We start from the raw sequence: 19,188 nt of genomic DNA, 5'->3' as shown, positions 1-19,188 counted from the left end.
TGCAGTTTTTTGTTATTATTTTAAATATTATTATAGATATATATAAACTGTAAGCAGCAATAATGTTCAGCAAAGTAAGATCTACAAAAAAGTTAATATATGACAAAAATTGTCAATTGACCCCTTAAGGAGTTATTGCCCTTTAAAGACAATTTTACACAATTTGTTCATCAAGTTTGCTAACATTTAAAAATCTTCTCCTCTGAAATACAGTTGAGCGATTCAGGCTCTTGAGAGCCTCTTTTTTTTATTCTGCTTTTACTCATAAAATTTCTGCAATCAGTTGTGACATTACACTTTGAAAACCTCAAATTATTCAAACACAAGTGTTATTTCATTTGACAACACCTAGCTATAATTCTCATTCTATGAAAATATTCAAAAAATAACTTGTTCCAACAAAACGAAAAAAATATTTAGATTAATTTTATCGGTTCTACTGTATGAATTCCCAAGTATTCAATTTAAAAAATGCTCAATTAGCACTTTATAATAAGATTGATTTGATTCTAAGAAAGCATGTTAAAAAGAAGTTATTCTTAGTTAGTTAGTCTGTCAGTTGAAAAGGTTTAAATGCATAATCATGATTATTGTACCCTTGAGCTTCCTAGATATTGTCATCAAGTCATTGATGTGTTTTCCTTGATGGCATGCAATGAAGGAAATCTCAGAAAATGTCATGGATTTGTTTCATAAACTGACATGTTGGGAAAATGGCTGTGGGGATTAATTGTGATAAGGTTTCTCAGAGATAATCATTGTGCGAAACCAGTTAATTGTGAAAACAGCATTTCTGTTTTGAATTTGTTATGTTTTTTTATTTTATTTGAATGCTTGTTGTTCTGGAAATATAGTTTCTACATTTGTGTTACATGTTAATATTTAAATTTTTGATAGATGATTGGATTTGGTGACTCTTTTGTAATTCATCCATGAACATTGTTATAAATGAAGATTTTCATATTTGTTATTACTGTACTACTATAAAGTCTACATAGCTTTTTTATGCTGCGCCTACAATAGTTTTTCTTCTATTTCCACTTGAAGATGGCAATTTTCGTTTTGTAATTTTTTTATTTGTACATCAGGATAGTACTATTGTTAGTTAAGTGGGTCTATGCTAATATGTTCTATTAACCTTTCATATGTTGTATATTTGAGGTTGAATAAAAGCAAATAAAGCATGAATAGACTTTTATGTATTTATGTTTAATTTAAGAACTTGCGTAAAAAAGACCCCATTAGTTTTACATTAAGTATTAACTTTCTGTTCACCTAATGTAAAATATAAAGGTTTTTATTTAAGGTAATTCAGTAAAATTAAATATGAATTCTTTGAAAATAGATTAAATATTCCTGCTATTTTGTATCACCTCAAAGTTTAAATTCAGAATATGGTAGGACCAAAATTCAGAGCTGCTCAAAAGCTGCATAAAACTATCAGTATTTTGTACATTGCTGCACAACTTGCTGTCGGAAGAGTATTGGCATTCAACTTGGAAACTAACTATAACACCTTTACAAGCAGTACACAGAAAACAATGTCAATGATAAGGCTTAAATTTTTATGGCCCCGCAATAAAGTTGGGACCATATAGTTTTACCCTTATTCGTCATTCCATCATTCCGTAACAAACAGTTATTCATATTTTTTTTCTAAACGCCTTCACAAATTGAGCTGATTTTTAGTAGGTGAGTCTACTATGATGAGTTACAGATCGAGTTTACATTTGGTTCCACTCCACTGATTTTTGCCAAAATTACAGGCTTTGGACTGAAAAATTTCTTAAAAAAAACCAGTTATACAGACTTTTTTTCTAAACGCCTTCACATATTGAGCTGATTTTTAATATGTGAGTCAACTATGTTGAGTTACAGATTAAGTGTATGTTTGGTTCCGCTCCATTGATTTTTACTAAAATTACGGACTTTTGACTTCAATAACAGTTATACAGACTTTCATTCTCAAATTTTCACTCCTGTAAATGGCTCAAAGCTTTTTTGCGAACAGGGCCATTCGTGTCATTCCAACACATCTAGTTTCTATTGCTTTATTGAGCTCACATTGCTGACAGTTTAAAGGAGAGAAGAAACTGATGGAATTCAAGTTTGGTCTTTAATAGAATAGATATATATTGGACAAAACCGTATTAAATGCGCGATGAATAGATACAAACATGTACATATGGGACAAACCATATTAAAATGCACTATGAATGGTTTGAGGGTTTAGGTTTTGAGAAATATATTACCTACTTATAAAACTGACTTGGTAAACTGAAATTCTGACATTTCAATCTAATTATATATTTGTTGTACATAAATAATCAAATTTATAACTTTGGATAAGTTTCATCCATTTGAGTTAGCATTAGGATGACATTGAAGTGCTTTTTTGCCTTTTGATCTAGCAGACCAATAATCAAATAAATCTTAAATGTTTTATTACACTCTAGAACCTTTGACCTGGTAAACTTTAAATAGCTGCATGTTATTGAGGTATATTTTTTTACTTCAGAAAATATTGAACTCCCGGAAGAAGGAAGAAGAAAAAAAAAAGAATTATATGCTTTTGATAAGAAAAAGACAAATGTACCCTTAAAAATAGTTGAATTATTTAAAAAATGAATACATAAAACTAATTTTTCCTTATTCTTATATTCATTGTTGACTTTAGAATTTGCTTCAATAATTCACTATTTTTTCATAAATAGGGAAGCACTTTTAGGAATTGATACGCTTTTGATAAAACAGCTTGTACCCCTGTAATAAATTATTATAGGTTTACTGTTGTCTATTTCTCAACTTTGGGACTCAGATGTGCTAAAGAAAAGTCAGGAATATTAACATATTCAAAGGGAGGAATAAGTCAGATTGACGCAAACAAATGTACTGTATCTTATATGAGACAGAAGAAAAGATGAACATAGTTGGGTACATGAATGAATGTTGGATGTGACCAACTGACACCTGAAGTTCTGATTGTATAGAAAAGTACATGAATATAAAATTCAAACAGTTTTTTCTAAAAATGATTAAATTTAAGTTATATTTCCTATCTGTCATAATATATTTGTAAAGTTGTCATAACTGAAGATTAAATATCTTTGATGTGATTGTCACTAAATAGTGACAGTTACCTGTTCTCAATTGCTCTTACATTCATGCATTGGTTTTATATCTAGTGTGTTTGTTTAATGTAAATTTATTTTACCTGTATGCAAATATTTTTTTCCAATTACAATCTCCTAAACTTCCTTATGATGTTATGAATGAAATAATTTGAGTAACAGATAGCATGAACAAAAATGTGGATAAGCATTTAATAGATAGCTGTATTTGGCAAACCTCTCTGAATTTTTGGTCCTTGATGCTCTTCAACTTCATACTTTATTTGGCCTTTTTAACTTTTTTGATTTGAGCCTCACTTACCGATGAGTCTTTTGAGGGAGAAACACATGTCTTGCATACAAAATTGTAAGCCTTGTTTCTATGATGAGTTTATAATAGGAAGCTAACCCAACAATAGTGAGCATCAATTATCTTTTAAAAAAAAGGGGGAAAAGCACCCAAACCTATGTAATCCTTAAATTGTCATTTTAAATCAACAAGGTGTGAATATAACCTATTGAAATGACTGAAGATCAGACATCAATACCTGGACTCTTCGTCTAAAACTTTACTCAGTACTCAGAGTACAAAATGTGTTGAATTCTGAGTCTGAGTACGATTATAGTACTCAGAATTTTTATGACTGCAAGGCCTGCGACTTATTTCACAATAAACTTGCGAAAAAAAAATACTCATAAGTCCTGAATATTTCAATATATATGAAAGAGCCCCTGGTACTTAATTTCCAAACAGACAAAAAATAGGGACGGGACATCACTCCGTTCTTTAAATGTAGAGCATTTTATTTGATACTAAGATTATGTTCTTTAATTGAGGTTAAGAATATGATTGAAAGCAGAGACCATTGCAAGCTATCATCAATATAAACTTTCAGCGATTGCTCTCTCTATTTATGATATACAGTTGTTATAAGAGCAGTTACATTCCATTGAAATTTGTTTTGCAGCTCCAGTGTCCTTGTTATAAGTTTAGTACATATATAAACATTTGAAAAAAAAATGATGTTTTCAATGAGCACACTCTGTAATTAAACAGTTCTTTGAATCACCTGTATAATACAGCTTTTTAGAAATGTTTTTTATGTGTTACAGAAATTTTTATATGAATTGTATTATATGAATTCACATTACTTTTCAGGTGTTTGGATCATATCTTGCATTTTGTGGCATTGGACTGAAGAATGCACAGCTATATGAGAAATCTCTCCTAGAAAACCGAAGAAATCAGGTATGACATTGAGTGGCAACGTTATATTTCCCACAGAACGTAAAAGTAAGCATGCAATGTTCAGTGATATTGCAGATATGCCAATATAGCTTCAAATTGTTGACATCATAGATGAGCAAAATATGTTTTAAACAGTTGTTTAAGCTTTGCTTTACAACACAAGCTCATGCAATATTAAAGCTACTAGGGACAATATGCCTTATATTCATGCAATAACCCTATAGTATTTCTAAATTGTCATGGATATTGCGATACAGTTGCAAAATGTATAAAGCTAAAAGTGTACATGTACATACTGCTATACACAACTAATATCAATGCTTCATGGAATGGAATAAGTGTAATTAAGCTTATCATGTAAGCCTTTATGGAATTATATGCAACTTAAATTAATTGGCCTTTACATTTTGAGAGTTTTTGTAGCACGTTTCAACAAGTACATGGTAAATTTCCATGAAAAAACTGAAGATTTGATGTGAAAATGAATACAGATAATGTTTTGTACATATTTTCCAAAATAATCATTTATATTAGCAATGATGCACAAAAAAAGATGAACCTTCACTTATTTTATGAGGCATTTTAAATTGGAATGTTTCCAAAACATAAATCCTAGTTATTTACAGTGCTTTTAACCATACTATAGTTTTCTGTTTTTGAGTTTTGGTTTCATTAAAGGAAGATATGGACTATATTTCAATGAGACAGTTATCCAACAACACAATTTCATTTTATAATAGAATAAAACTGTAGAAACTTATAGCTACCATAACATCTTCAAAAAGTGACAGTGTATCCAGACTCCAAACATATAAAAAGCAAGCTATAATTTAGGTGCACACACAACATATATGTTTACGGAATGACCTTTGTCAGGTTTTGCTCCGAAAAAAATGAAGTGTAAATTGTGTGGAAGCATTATTAATAACCAAAATGTGCAAAAATAAAACAACCCTAAAATAGTCAAAGTTGAACATTGCCTGAGGGAGTTACAACTACAGTTTTAGGATAAGAACATAATAATAAGAAATGTATCATTTAAATCACACCAATACCAAAAAAATCACATCAATACCAAAGCACTAGCAATGCAGAGCAGATGGTACTTTTGGAGGACTGATTGTCTTCCATCTGTTGAAACAAAAAATATGATTTCGTGTGCACATGACACATGTTTCTAGAATTCCCTACCTCATGTATGGGAAATTCAACAGAATTTAATGAAGACTATTCAAATGGCTTGGCTATCGTGTGGTTTAAAATCAACAATCAAAAGTTCTGCAATAGTTTCTCAATGAACGCTGTTACTGTAGGTGCTGTTAGATTTTTGTATTGTGTCCAAATTGATATACATTGGTCTAGGTGTGCATAAAAAGCACTTAAAATATAATTGACAAGGAAAGGGAATGAAAAAAAGATTGAGGAAGGGAAGAGAGAATTAGAAAATAATTTCTTGTCAAACATAAGGCCCTGGAAACCTAGATTAAGATCCTAGTACCAAGTTGAATACTGTTGCCATACTGTTGTTTTCTTTGTTCATTGTTCTCCCTCTTATTTGGGTGACTAGTTGATTTGATGGTGATAAGAGTTGATATTAAGTCATTATGTTCATAGAAAATTATAGGTTGTCTGAAGATATCGAAAAATGTCAGTAAAACTTACTGATGCTGGATAACATAGCTATATCTAACAGTGTCTTGCTGAGAGAGTCAGTATGCCTACTGAATGTTGTAGGTTTGCACCTGATAATCAATTTTAAATCTTTTTTCTTTTTGATATATACAGAAACTTATGATTGTATCGCTTCATTTAAAATGTAAATCAAACATAATTTAAGAATAATCACATAAATCTTTTCAATTTTAATATTCACTTTTTACATCATAGATCATAATTTTCAAATAAATCAAACCTGTACCAAAATGTGTGCCAAATTAACTTCAAATTTTTGAAATAAATTATTACATGATTGTAAGTGAAAGAGGAAAAAAATAGTGCTCTGTTGATAAATGAACTGGAAAAAATGAATTTCTCAATTTTGTTTTGTAGGAATATAATGGTGTTCAGTATAAGATGGTATGTGTGAGATAGGAATTCTCACGTTCCTTTAGGTGTGTGTCACAATAATTAATTCACATAAAGATCATTTGAAAAAATCTAGTCACAAATTTTGAATGTGTGTGTGTGTGTTTTTCACAATAATCCACATATTTGTATTTTAGTTCTCTGAGGATAAAAGTTACAAAACACAGCTATCAATTATATGGATAAGAAAATAAAATGATACATCTTTAAAATGTGTTGTTTGTATGTGTGTTTGATACATCTTTAAGATGTGTTGTTTGTATGTGTTTTTGATACATCTTTAAGATGTGTTGTTTGTATGTGTGTTTGACACATCTTTTAGATGTGTTGTTGGTATGTGTGTTTGACAATTATTTGACAATTTCTCACAATAAACACTTCATACTTTTTGTTTGAATGGTTTCACATTTTGTCATGTCAGGCCTTATATAGTTTGCTTTGGTGTATGAGTTTTGCAGTTATACAGTGACCCTTAGTTGCTACCATGCATCTATGTCATTTGGTCTCTGGTGGATTATAGTTGTCTCATTGGCAATAATTTCAACATCTTCTTATTTTTATATTTGAAATGTGATATTTCACATCCAGTCTTTAATTTTACTGGAAGTCATTCTGCTTACTCAGTTCTTCTTTTCTCACTGTTTTTAACTTTTTTTTTTTTTCAAATTGCATCATTGATAAACTCAACTATGATTGGCTTCAACAAAAATAGGATTCCATCAAAGTTTTAACAGATGATGTTTTTCTTTGGACATTGTCACTGTCAAAATTCCTTCAAAATCTTTTTTTTTTGTGAAAGAAAACAATGAATGACAACAACACCTTAGTTCAAAATACACTAGTTGTTTATAGGTTAAAGTTAATTTTAAAACCTTAAAAGGTTTTTAATTTAACATGGTAATATAAAAATAAGAAGACATAGTATGATTGCCAATGAAACAACTCTCCATCAGAGACCAAATGACATAGAAGGTTTAAAAGCAACTATATGTCACTGTTTGGCCTTCAGCAATGAGCAAAACCCACATTGCATAGCAATTAAGGCTGTCTAGCTGAACAGTCTACTTCACAATTTAAGTTTAACGCTAGCTCACTGCTGTGTCCTTCTGTCATCTGAACAATTCTCTTTTCCACAACTCTTGACAAAGACCTTTATGTCCAAACACTACTGGTTATTAGGATCTTACAGTTCAATCAGTATTTAGGTTTTTTTTCTCTAAAGCTAGACAAATGAATTGTATATATTCATTTTAATTGCCTCAATTTGCTATTTAAAAGAAGATTTCTAATGTCTTTAGACATTTGTCTGGAAACGTGCAATATTTTTAGTATTGTAGATTCTTGTCTGGGATGCTGCAAAAATATCAGCTTATCATCAATTAGGTCCTTCAGTTAAATTCTATTGTTATGCTTCAAGACTTGCCCATGTAAGCACGTTTATTTAAAAAAAAAAAACAAATATCATAAATTTTTTATCTTTAAAAAGTGTCAAAGTAATTGTTGTCTGTAGGAAAATTAAAAAAAAAATTTTTTTTGAATATGCGGGAAACAGTTGTCTCAAATTTTACAGTAAAACCTGTGTCTCTGAGTTCAGAAGAAACCTATCCCTTTTGTCAGAACATGTATTGAATTATCTTTAGTTATTTGATGAGATATACAGAATACCTGATCAAAATATTGAAGTTAATTATTGATACAAGGAATGAACCAATGTGTTAAAGTAATAATTCTTCAATTATTTCTGTCTGTGATTGCATCTGGAAAGGTGATAATCATTGGAAAAGAAACATCTTTATATGCAATGACACAACCATATGATTAACTAATAATGCTGTTATTGCTCAGCTATGATCTTGAAAGTTAGAACCTATTACAGCAAAGTTAGGTAAGAGTAAGACTGCATTAAATATCAATACTTATTTTGTTTATCATATTTTTAAATAGTGGTGGAATTTATGTACAAAATTGGGCATGGTGTTTTCGAAAGAGTGGGTCAATAAAAGAAAGAAACAAGTCTGATTTTACCAAATTTAATGGGATATAGTTTTAAAATGGCAAACATCAAAATAAGAAATTGAAACTTTGATTGAACTCCCATTACATATTGGACATTATTCAATACACAGTAAACCTCTCAAAACTTGAGATCATGATTCTTTTTACATCTAAAGGTAAAGAAATTGTAAATGAGGATATTTGAATGCATTGTATTAGGTATATGTAATATGCCTGTACATATGAAAGTTGAATTTCTCTATTTCAGGATATTCTGTTGAAGGGATATCTATGTTCCAATAACTGCACACTCCCCATTTTATTTCAATTCAGAATTCCACAAGTGGCCTTCGCTAAGGTGCATTCTATTGCATTACCAACACCTATAAAAATTGTTCCATCATCCATCACTCTATTTTGCAAGAAATGCAATAAAATCCTTGGGATTCCAGAACTCAAGCTATGGACAGATGAAAATTTTATAGAAGGATATAGGTCAATGAGTCAGCAATCAAACAACAAACAAATCAGGTACATCCTTTTTAGCTCACCTGGACGAAAAGTATTGTAGATAAAGAGAAACTGTAAAGGGCAAACATAATCAGCAGGACAAGGTCTTAAAATAACAATCCTACTTGCCCACTCACTCTTGACACTTAAGTGGAAAATTTTATTTTTATTGTTATTTTTATATATTTAAATTTAAATGTACCTAGTCTGTTCATAATTAAAAAAGATGATCAGTGTAATGAGACAGAACATGTTAAAAGACATCAAGAAATATGAATAAATTTAACAGAGGTGCTATCACATATTTACCATCAACACTGAATAGCCATGTTAAGATTTAACAATCAACTACTCATTTCACATAAAATCTTACGAGAAAAAATACTCGCAAGTCATGAAAATTTCAATATGACTTAGGATCAATTTTTTTCATAAGTTTTTTTGTGAAAAGAGTCCCTTACTTTGTATGTATGGTTTTCCAAAAATTTCTTTTATTTCTTCATAGTTAGATTTTTCAATAAATGCTAGAAGTCAGTTAATTCTTTAATAGCCTTTCAGCTTGTAAGATTTTATATATAATTTGATAAAACAGGGATTAGCAACCTGCTGGTATGACATAATTATGTTCACAATACCAGTTTATTTTCAGTCACATTGCTGTACAAAGAAGCGATTAAAGCGTCTCTTTTCTAAACAAATCAGTTTAAGCATGTCATTCATCTGTTTATATTTTAGTCCAAGATGAAGTATTAGTATTACTTAAAGGGTTAAAATCCTCTTTACAATTGAACTCGTAAATGCAAAGACATTAATATAATAATATTGCTACCTTCCATATAAAGATAAGGATTCGCCAAGCTTCTTTAATGTGCTGCTTTGACAGAGTAATATGATTAGTAAAAGTTACAGTTGAAATTGGAATTATTTAATGTTGGAATATTACAGTGATGAGAAAGGATATATGGAAGACTCCGCAGGAATTTACAGCTTTAAGCCTTAAGGTTTCGTAACTAACATCGTCAATGAAAATAATCCGTCTTCTCCAAATATGTTTGATTCAGCTCATGCAATAAACAAATTGTTCAAAATAAAATCAATTTGATATTGTCAGCACTTTTCTATAAAACCTTTATTCACCATATATATATATATATGTATTTTCTTCTGTAATTTTGGATATGATCGATTGTTACATTAGCAGACCGCCATTAGAAAGAAATGCCTACAAGGATGCAAATTGTCGCTCCTATAATGGTGAATAACCCCAAATGTCATGAGGAATTAATGATTCCATTTTATATACCATTAATAAAGCATCAGAAATCTTCATATAATGAAAGGTAATTGCAAGAGCCATACTGTCCTTTGATAACCAATAAAGGTAGCTACTGTTATAATAAGGCAATTTTAATAAAGGATCTGATGGGTTTTTATTGGTATCATGATATTATAATCAGGTTTTTCAGTGTAATAACCGGATATTTATTGAAAAATCATCTGGTTTAGACCACCTTCATTTTAATTTAATTGATAAAGAATTTGATTATTTAGAATTGATGATCACATTAATTTATGATAGGTTTGTTGATGATAGTCCATTAATTATTAAGTTCTTTGAAGGCTAAGATCTAATGGTACACCTACCAATTTATGTATAAATTGTAAACACTTTGATTACATTTTACACAATGAAAAAATTGAGATTACATCGTAGTACATTTGAACTTTATTATTGATTTTACATTAGACTTCAATATATATATTATGGTAAATAAATTTGATGTGAGGTTACCAAATATATGACTTGGTAGGTAAATGACATTCTTGTTTTCAACTTTACTGTAACCTTTACTTTAGTATAGCATAAATTATTTTAGATTATCTGGTCCATGTGAACTCCCTCATCTATCCAATAACTTTCATAATTAACTGTTCTGAAATTCACCGTTTTTGTCTCGCCTTGAGTCAAAAAGCAAGACGTAGCTATGCTGTTTTCGGCGGCGGCTTCAACAATGTATTAATTTGTGATTAGGTCTAGTTTAAGGTGAACCACAAGTGGTAGGTCAATCATATTTGGTATGCAGTTTAATATATAAGCATTGGCACATCTCATTTCCATGGAGATTATTTGGCCCTGCCCCCTCAGTCATGGTCTATTGACCTTGATAATTTTGCTTAGTTTACATGTATGAGTTTGTGATTAGGTCAGTTCAAGGGGAACCATTAGTGGTAGGCCAATGTTAATTGGTATTCATTTGTATATGCATTAGCACATCTCATTTCCATGGAGAATATTTGGCCCTGCCCCTTCAGTCATGGTCTATAGACTTAGAAACTTTTGCTTAGTTTACATGTATTAGTTTGTGATTAGATCAGTTTAAGATGAACTGCTGATGTTAAGTCAATGATATTTGGTATGCAAATTTATTGGCATTTGCAAGTATGGTTTCCATGGAGATTATATAGCCAAAACCCCCTCATCAGGGTTCATTGACTTTGTAACTTTTACATAGTTTACAAGTTAATGTTTGTGCTTAGGTTTGTTTAAAGGGAACAAATTATAATAAGTCAATGGTATTTGGCTTGAAGTTTTATTAGCATTGGCACATCTCATTTCCATGGAGATTGTTTAGCAATGTACCTTCAGTCATGGTTCATCGACTTTGAATATTTGCATAATTTACATGTTAAAGTATTGCTATTTTAATTTCAACATTTGCATTATCAAAATTACAAAAAGGCGAGACATATCTCTGTGATAACAGTTTATTTCCCAGTGTGGCAGTCATTTTCCATAGATGATGCTTTACAAATTTTCTTCATCTTATCTTATTGAATGCTAAACCTATATCTTTTTATTTAATTGGGCTATTTATGAAGTCTCTTCTGAAACTGCAAGATTAGGATTTCCAAACAAGTAATGAGAACTGAGATACTTTCAGGTATGAAAATACTACCTTTGTCAAAATATATAGGATGCATTCCAGAAATTGACAATCGGAAAAACCAAAATTTCATCTCATTTTAAAGTCCAAATGGCATTTGTCAGAGATATTAAAATTTACAAGTCCTGCTGATTTGTTTTTTGACATTGCAAGCCATTTCTTAGATTTAGCAAACATGTTGATAAATTATCTCATTTTTTTGGTCATCATTCCTAAGTTTGATTTCTAAAATTGAGCAAACGCAGTAGGCCAAAAATGGCAGATATAGTTCAAATGACACTGACTACTAATTGGAGTCGTACAGTTTTTAGGCCATATTACTACAAAACAGGATTAATGGAAGCTACCCCAGAGGGTATTGAGCCTGGAAATATAAAAGACACACAAAAATGCAGAGCTAATAAAGTGAACTCTCAGTACAGTTATGAAAGATATGCCACTTTTCACTGGCAATATTTTTATAACAAATATCTCCCTTCGATAAATTCATATTTATTTTAATGTTTTAAAAGTTCAAGATACTGAAGTTATTTTTATTATTAAGATAATACAGTGTAATTTTTAAGGATTAGGAGTTTAAATTATTTGTGACAGTTTTTATTCTATTTACAAACATGTCAAGATTGGATTTTTGTTTAATTATCGAGATTTAGGATTAGGAAAATTTTCTGTATCATCCAAGTTCTGGTCTTTAACAATAAGTTTGAAATAGTTGATAAACGAGCTGAATCAATATTTTTTTTTTTAGTAAAAACTGTAATTTCTTTTGTGGATTTAAGTAAAAATGTATTCATTAAGTAATGGTTTTCCAGCATTTTCTAATTTCAAACCAGTAAAGACATGAAAATTTTGAATACATTTTTTTTTCAAATATCAAACCTGCAAAGAAAAGAATTTTCAAAGGTCTGTCAGAGATGACATTAAAATTACTTAAAGTTCTTCACCAACAAGAGACCATGGACATTTTGAACCCTTGATGAGAATTATAAATGAGGACCTATATCAAAATAAGCATACTTTATTCCACTTAAGTATATATCAGTTTAATCAGTCCTTATGAAGTCTTCCTTGACCTTGGTCCTTGTCAAACTCAAGTGTTTTCACTAGTATTTTTGTTCAGAAAGGTAAATATTGACTGTTAGTGTATTGACCATTGTCATAATGACAGGGTCATTATATCTGGGGTTAGCAATAAAAACAATTGAATGAACAAACTGATATTTATTGACCTTGTATATGTATATAGTTAGCAATGGTGTTGCATCAAGGGAAGGTTTTTGGTTAGTTAGTTGATTTCTGATCAGAAACATGAGTGTACTATAAACAAAAACCATTTGAAATTTTTATCCAAGATTTTGTTTTTCAGCTTAGATGATAACATTTTTATTGGCATGCTCCTCTAGTACTGCTTCTTAGAGAATACCTACCTATATATATGAAAAAGATGTGGTATGATTGCCAATGTATGTTATATGCATTTTCTGGCTGTCGTTGCTAAACAAATTTGTATAGTAAAAAAAAGGAAAAATAACTTAGAAATTAATAAATTTTTTGTATGGTTTCTGTCAGAAATAAATCCAATGAACCAGCTGATTGTCCAATGTTGCCACCGTAATGGAGTTTATGTTGATAAATTAACTTTTTTTAAGAAATGCATAAGCTTTTGCAAAAGTTTTCTACTTTAAAACTACTGAACCAAACTTGAATCAACTTGACAATTGTCCTTAAGGTCAGGAAGTATGACAAATATGCCTGCCATTGATGGACCAACATGACTGTTATCATTATAAATAGCCACTACATGTACTTCTCAAAAATAAAAGTTTCACAGAACATTTGATTAAATTATGAAAAATCATGTGCAGACAGGTTGAAACCAAACTTCAGGGAAAGGATATATTGTCTTTCAATATTGGTGATGTCAATGAAAGTCATAAAAACATGAATAGGATTTAGGATTGCTGAGGCATGTGGTCACTGAAAGTATTTTAAATATAGAAGAGCATTAGAGGCACCTGGGAGCCTCTATGTGTGCTTTGAATATTGTTAAATTTAATGATACAATTAAGATCAGAAATAAGTAATTAAATCTTTGTAATATGTTGTTTTACTGTTTACAGGTGCTGTTAGATTTAGCTCGTGTGATATTTGAAGAACAGAGTAATGTTGCCAATCTGATATACAAGATCATGATGCATACCCAGTCCCTATTACAGTGTGCTCGATGTCAAGTCATGCTCATTGATGACATAAATGTGGTAAATTCTTATTTATTTAATTGTTGAGTGTGTTTAACTCTTGAGTGGTAGGTATTGAATTAAGATACCATTTCTTTAGCAGTGACACTTGTATTTTAAAAAAAAGTCCACAAACAGGATTTTCTTGTGTCTCAATTTCTATGTGAGTGATTGGGTGTCAAAATGATTAGAGTTCTGAAAATTGTATACTTTGTATTTTAAATTTTTTTAAAATGCAATTTGATATTTTGCTCCAAACAAATGGCGATGCAGTTTTACATTGATATAAAAAGTGATATTAGACTATACCCATGCAATTAAAAACACACAGTTAATATGAGATGGTTACATATTAAAGAAATAAATTTCTGTTTTAAATGGTTATGAAATTGGTATGCACATTCAAACAGTTTGAAATTATTGGTTCCCCCATATGTTATTACCTATGCAGATAAAGCAGTTGATTATTTGATTAGCTCTCTGAGTGAAGTAGCACTTGTTTATTTTTATAATTGTGCATATTTTTTCATTGCATTCTTTCTCACATTTTCATTGAATGGAAGACATATGTATTCTACTTTATCATAACTTTCAATTGAAAATTAATCATTCTACTTAACAAATTTTTCATTGATCATTTGAAAATTTTGTATGGAGGGAATTAATTTCACAAAGGAAAAAATAGCTGAAGTAATTTATGCCGGTGATTCTTTTGTTTGTCAGTTATGAATCTCTTTATATTTAGAAGGTCCTCTCTGTGAAATTTTCCAAGTTCTGAAGAAAACCTGACTGAAACAAAATATTGTTTTATTTCCATAGGAAAAATATTTTTATATACAAAACTCCTTATAGTAAGTCCATTCTCATAATTAAAATTTCTGAATTTCGTGAATAGATTGTAGCAGGCTGTCATATTTACAAAATTGCATCGTCACAATGTCCAGAGTCCTGGTATAGTCACAGATGGATACTCTGTTATATTGTTATTGCATTGTTTAAGAATAAACAAAATTTCATACTACTTTTATGTAATATATGTAAAATAGTATTTTTACAGCAAGACAAATGAATTTAAAAATTTTCAAGAGCTATTCAAACATTGTTAGTTTTTTTTAAAGTATTTTGATCAAGGGAAACAGCTTGACTCAGGTGACCTAACGTTAGACTTCAATACTGGAGTTTGATGTCAACATTAGATAGCTCTTGACAAAATTAATATAGTACTAACTTCTTACAAGAAAATTGGTTAGAGCATAAAAGCTTTCTGATGCAATCAGACAGTATAACTTCATTAAAAAATCATAAAAAGTGTGATAAATTGAAATATAGACAAGTTTTTAAATGATTTATGAAATATTGATGCTTTTTCTACAAAAGACTCTCATGCATGCATTATTTTAGATGAAGAGTTTCATTTACTTAAATGCAGATGTTGAAATGAAATATCACAATCAATTGTCAATCTATTTTCTTCTTTTGAACATGTTTAGTAAATTGACAATATGGTACAAGTTTGCATTGTTGAACTAAATAGAAACTATTAAATTTTGTATTGTATAGATTTCTCAGCCAAAGTATACATACATTGTTAATTGAAATCTTCACAGTAATAAGATTTTTATATCATACTTATTGTAAAAAAATTTATAGACCAGTTTAAATGCACTCATTTTATTTGGATCGAACATCATTAAAATTATTCTATATTTATAGAAGAATTTATTTCCATTTATAGTACCAGCAAGATCCAGGTTTATAACAATGATTTTGAAAATGAATATGATTTATAAAAATTCAAGAAATATATACTTTTATAAGAATAAGAAGATGTGGTATGATTGCCAATGAGACAACTCTATATAGGTATGAATACAAACTAATTTATGATAACACCAGACTCATAAACATACAAACAAGCATACACAAATTATTAGTAAACACACACACTCACATATATGTACAATATATACAAGAATGGGGAGTCATGTTAAAATGGATAGGGTACATAAGTGTAAGTTCTACTATTTTAGAAATCCAATTGCTTTAGTTTATGTCTCATCCGATAAGAATTGTTTTTTAATGAAAAGAGTTTTTCTTAGTATCTTAACTTTTCTAGTCTGAATTTTCCTTTATATTAGAAGTCCATAATTAATGAGGACAAATCAAGATTAAGTTTTGATTGTTTTTTCTTATTTTCTGACTCCTTATATATCCCTTGATAAACCCATTTTGGTCAAAATATTCACTATCACTCATTTCCTATCTTTTCATCTTAAATTGTCTCAAATCTCAGTTGTGTTGTAAGTAGAAAAAAAGTTATAGATAAGTTTTCTAACTTTATTGTCAGCTTTTAGAAGCATTTTCAAAATAAAATTAATAAGTATAATATTCAATAGATAACACAGAACATCAATCCATAAGGATAAAAGTTTGCATAAAATATAGGTCTGAAATAACGTTCATAAAGACACTACATATTTAGGAGCATCATTACCAAAAAGGTCAATACCTTTTAAAGTTATGACATTTGTTTTAGGACATTTACATAATTTATCAACTGAATATTTGAAATTATAAATCATGCCAGTATAGAAGTGTTTGCTACTGTGTAGACTGTACTTTTTGGAAAGCAGGTGGTGTGTTTGCAGTTAAAAGAGTCATTTGAAAAAGTATTTTATCAAAAGAATTTTCAAGAAATCCAATGCTTTCCATTTATATCGGAATTATGCAATCAAAAAAGGATGTAGTTTGCTACAATAGTTGTCTTTAAGCTTCTTACTGTCACTAGAATCAATTGAATGAAAACACATCAGTTATATTTATATCTCTAATACATGACATCGTGGGCAAAGTAAATTAGTTTTGTAATTATTTTGGTCACTTGAAAGGTATCAAATCCTGGGACAAGGTAAAATAAGACGTTTTCCTTCACTTTTGGAAAAAATCTGAATCTAAAACAAGACAAATTTATTTATGAATCACAAAAAAGTATGACTATGACGTAAAACTGCTTGATCGGCTTGATTTATACATATTTCCTAACTTGAAATAGAAATAAAAATTATGCAATATTCATTAATTTCCTTAAAGCGGGTTTTCCAAATCCCCATATGGCTATTTACCAAGCTGGTAACGTGAGACATAGAATAAGGAATTGTGGACATTGCCTTGTAAGACAGGATAATTGAACAGAAATTGATTTTGAGAATTACATCCGACAACCTAACAAGGTGCTTGATAATTTATAAATAATTATTTTCACTCGGAGACAGTTCTAAATGGAAACTGTGAAATTATTCTGATAGATTGTTTTATTTGATTTGTCTTTTTTGTTGTATTTTTTACATACATGCAGATAATTTTAAAAAAAATTCTTGTCTCTCAATGTTGAATGTTGTTACTTATAAATGCACATGTATGGCTTTCAGATTAAAGGAATTTCTCATAAAAATGCCACGCTTCAGTTGAGGAAAAACGGTTGTGCAATTTTTTTAGCCCCTGTATATCAGTATAAGACTTGAAAATGTTTTCATTTTTTAACCATTGTATCTAGGATTGGTCACTTCTTAGATGTTCATTTCTTTTTAAATTTTTATTAAGGTTTACACTTTGAAGAAGATTTATAGAGGAATTTTAAGTGTTATCTCTGAGGAGAATTTGTATTGATACTGCAGATGGGAGTCTTGATTCAGTTCTGATTAGATATTCCTTAGGTTGTTTTCTGAAGAGTTCAGTATAATTATTGTTTAATTTGATCTATTTTTGCTAATCTACAGTAGTATTTCTCATTTGGAATTTTTTTTCAAAAAGACAACTTTCTCATTAATATTTATAAGATGATGAATATAGAAACCTAAACTTTTTTGACATTTAATTTTGTGTCATTGGGTTGCTGTCTCATTGATGTATACCCCCATCTCCTTTTATTCATACCCACATCTCATTTTATTCATACCCCCATCTCCTTTTATTCATACCCACATCTCATTTTATTCATACCCTCATCTCCTTTTAATCATACCCACATCTCCTTTTATTCATACCCCAAAATCCTTTTATTCATACCCCCATCTCCTTTTATTCATACCCACATCTCCTTTTATTCATGCTCACAAAAACAGAAATCAGGCTTTTTTTTATAAAATTTTGGTTGCATCAAAATGCAATTGTATATTGATTAATTCCATGTTTTGTATTGCATCATTGATAAACCACTTTAAACAATGATCATAATATTATCTTGAAATGATTTTGTTTATTTTTGGGGTTTGGGTATATTGCTGACATTTCTATAAAAAAAAATTGGTAACACTATATATAAATCCAGTTGGGAGTATTTGGTTAACTTTGCCTTTGCATTGTATATTCATTGTTCAGAAATCTTCTGTCAGCCTCAATCTTACATAATCACAGTACAGCACAGATCAGTATTTACCGATAAAGGTATTTTATCAGGAATTTGTAGATATATCAACCTGAAACTTAGTACACGTTTATGATTAAGTAGTGTTTCTTCTTCTGATTCTTCTGCCTCTCATACAACCTAGTCCAGGTTATAATTTTATCTTTTGACACTGGCTTATGATATTTGGCAAGGAGGTGTATTACCATAAGACTGTATGTCACACATCATTTTGACCATCATGTGAACTTGACCTTTGACCTCAAGGTGCTATTACTTTTTTTACACTTGTTTCTTGAACATAACTTTTTTCCTCCTTTGACATAGGATTTCGATATTTGAAACATGGGTGCAGCACCTCAGTATGATGTGTTGCATTCCATGATTGATGACCTTGACCTTTGACCTTCAAATTCAAATATTTGGTTTTTATTTGTCCAACCCCAAAACCATCAATAATCTTGCCTGCAATGGCAAACCTTTTCAGTGCAACAAAGGATTTGTTCCTGGGGGTCATGTCCCATCCCGTCATATAATAAATTTTTTATTTATCTCAAAAATGTGGTTTGCTCATTCTGATCTATTGTAAATAAATTTAATACCATTTGATTAAGAAAAATCATTCCAAGAAAATAATAATGGTCTACATTTTTTT

The 19,188-nt window shown here is 29.9% G+C and overlaps 1 protein-coding gene across 3 annotated transcripts in view; it reads left to right on the top strand.

Moving 5' to 3' along the window:
• The window catches only part of LOC127708077 (dual 3',5'-cyclic-AMP and -GMP phosphodiesterase 11-like), a 109,440-nt gene that overhangs the window by 22,666 nt on the left and 67,586 nt on the right, over positions 1 to 19,188 (top strand). For all 3 annotated transcript variants that reach the window (XM_052212878.1, XM_052212877.1, XM_052212876.1), the window contains exons 3-4: positions 4,270 to 4,359; positions 14,015 to 14,152. In XM_052212878.1, the coding sequence (XP_052068838.1) occupies positions 4,270 to 4,359; positions 14,015 to 14,152 (228 nt within the window). The remainder of the gene's footprint in view (positions 1 to 4,269; positions 4,360 to 14,014; positions 14,153 to 19,188) is intronic.

Source organism: Mytilus californianus, unplaced genomic scaffold (assembly GCF_021869535.1).
Source record: "Mytilus californianus isolate M0D057914Y unplaced genomic scaffold, xbMytCali1.0.p SCAF_7, whole genome shotgun sequence".
Classification (NCBI taxonomy): Eukaryota; Metazoa; Mollusca; class Bivalvia; order Mytilida; family Mytilidae; genus Mytilus; species Mytilus californianus.
Note: the sequence above shows the minus strand (reverse complement) of the source record. Positions and strands in the feature narration are given on the sequence as shown.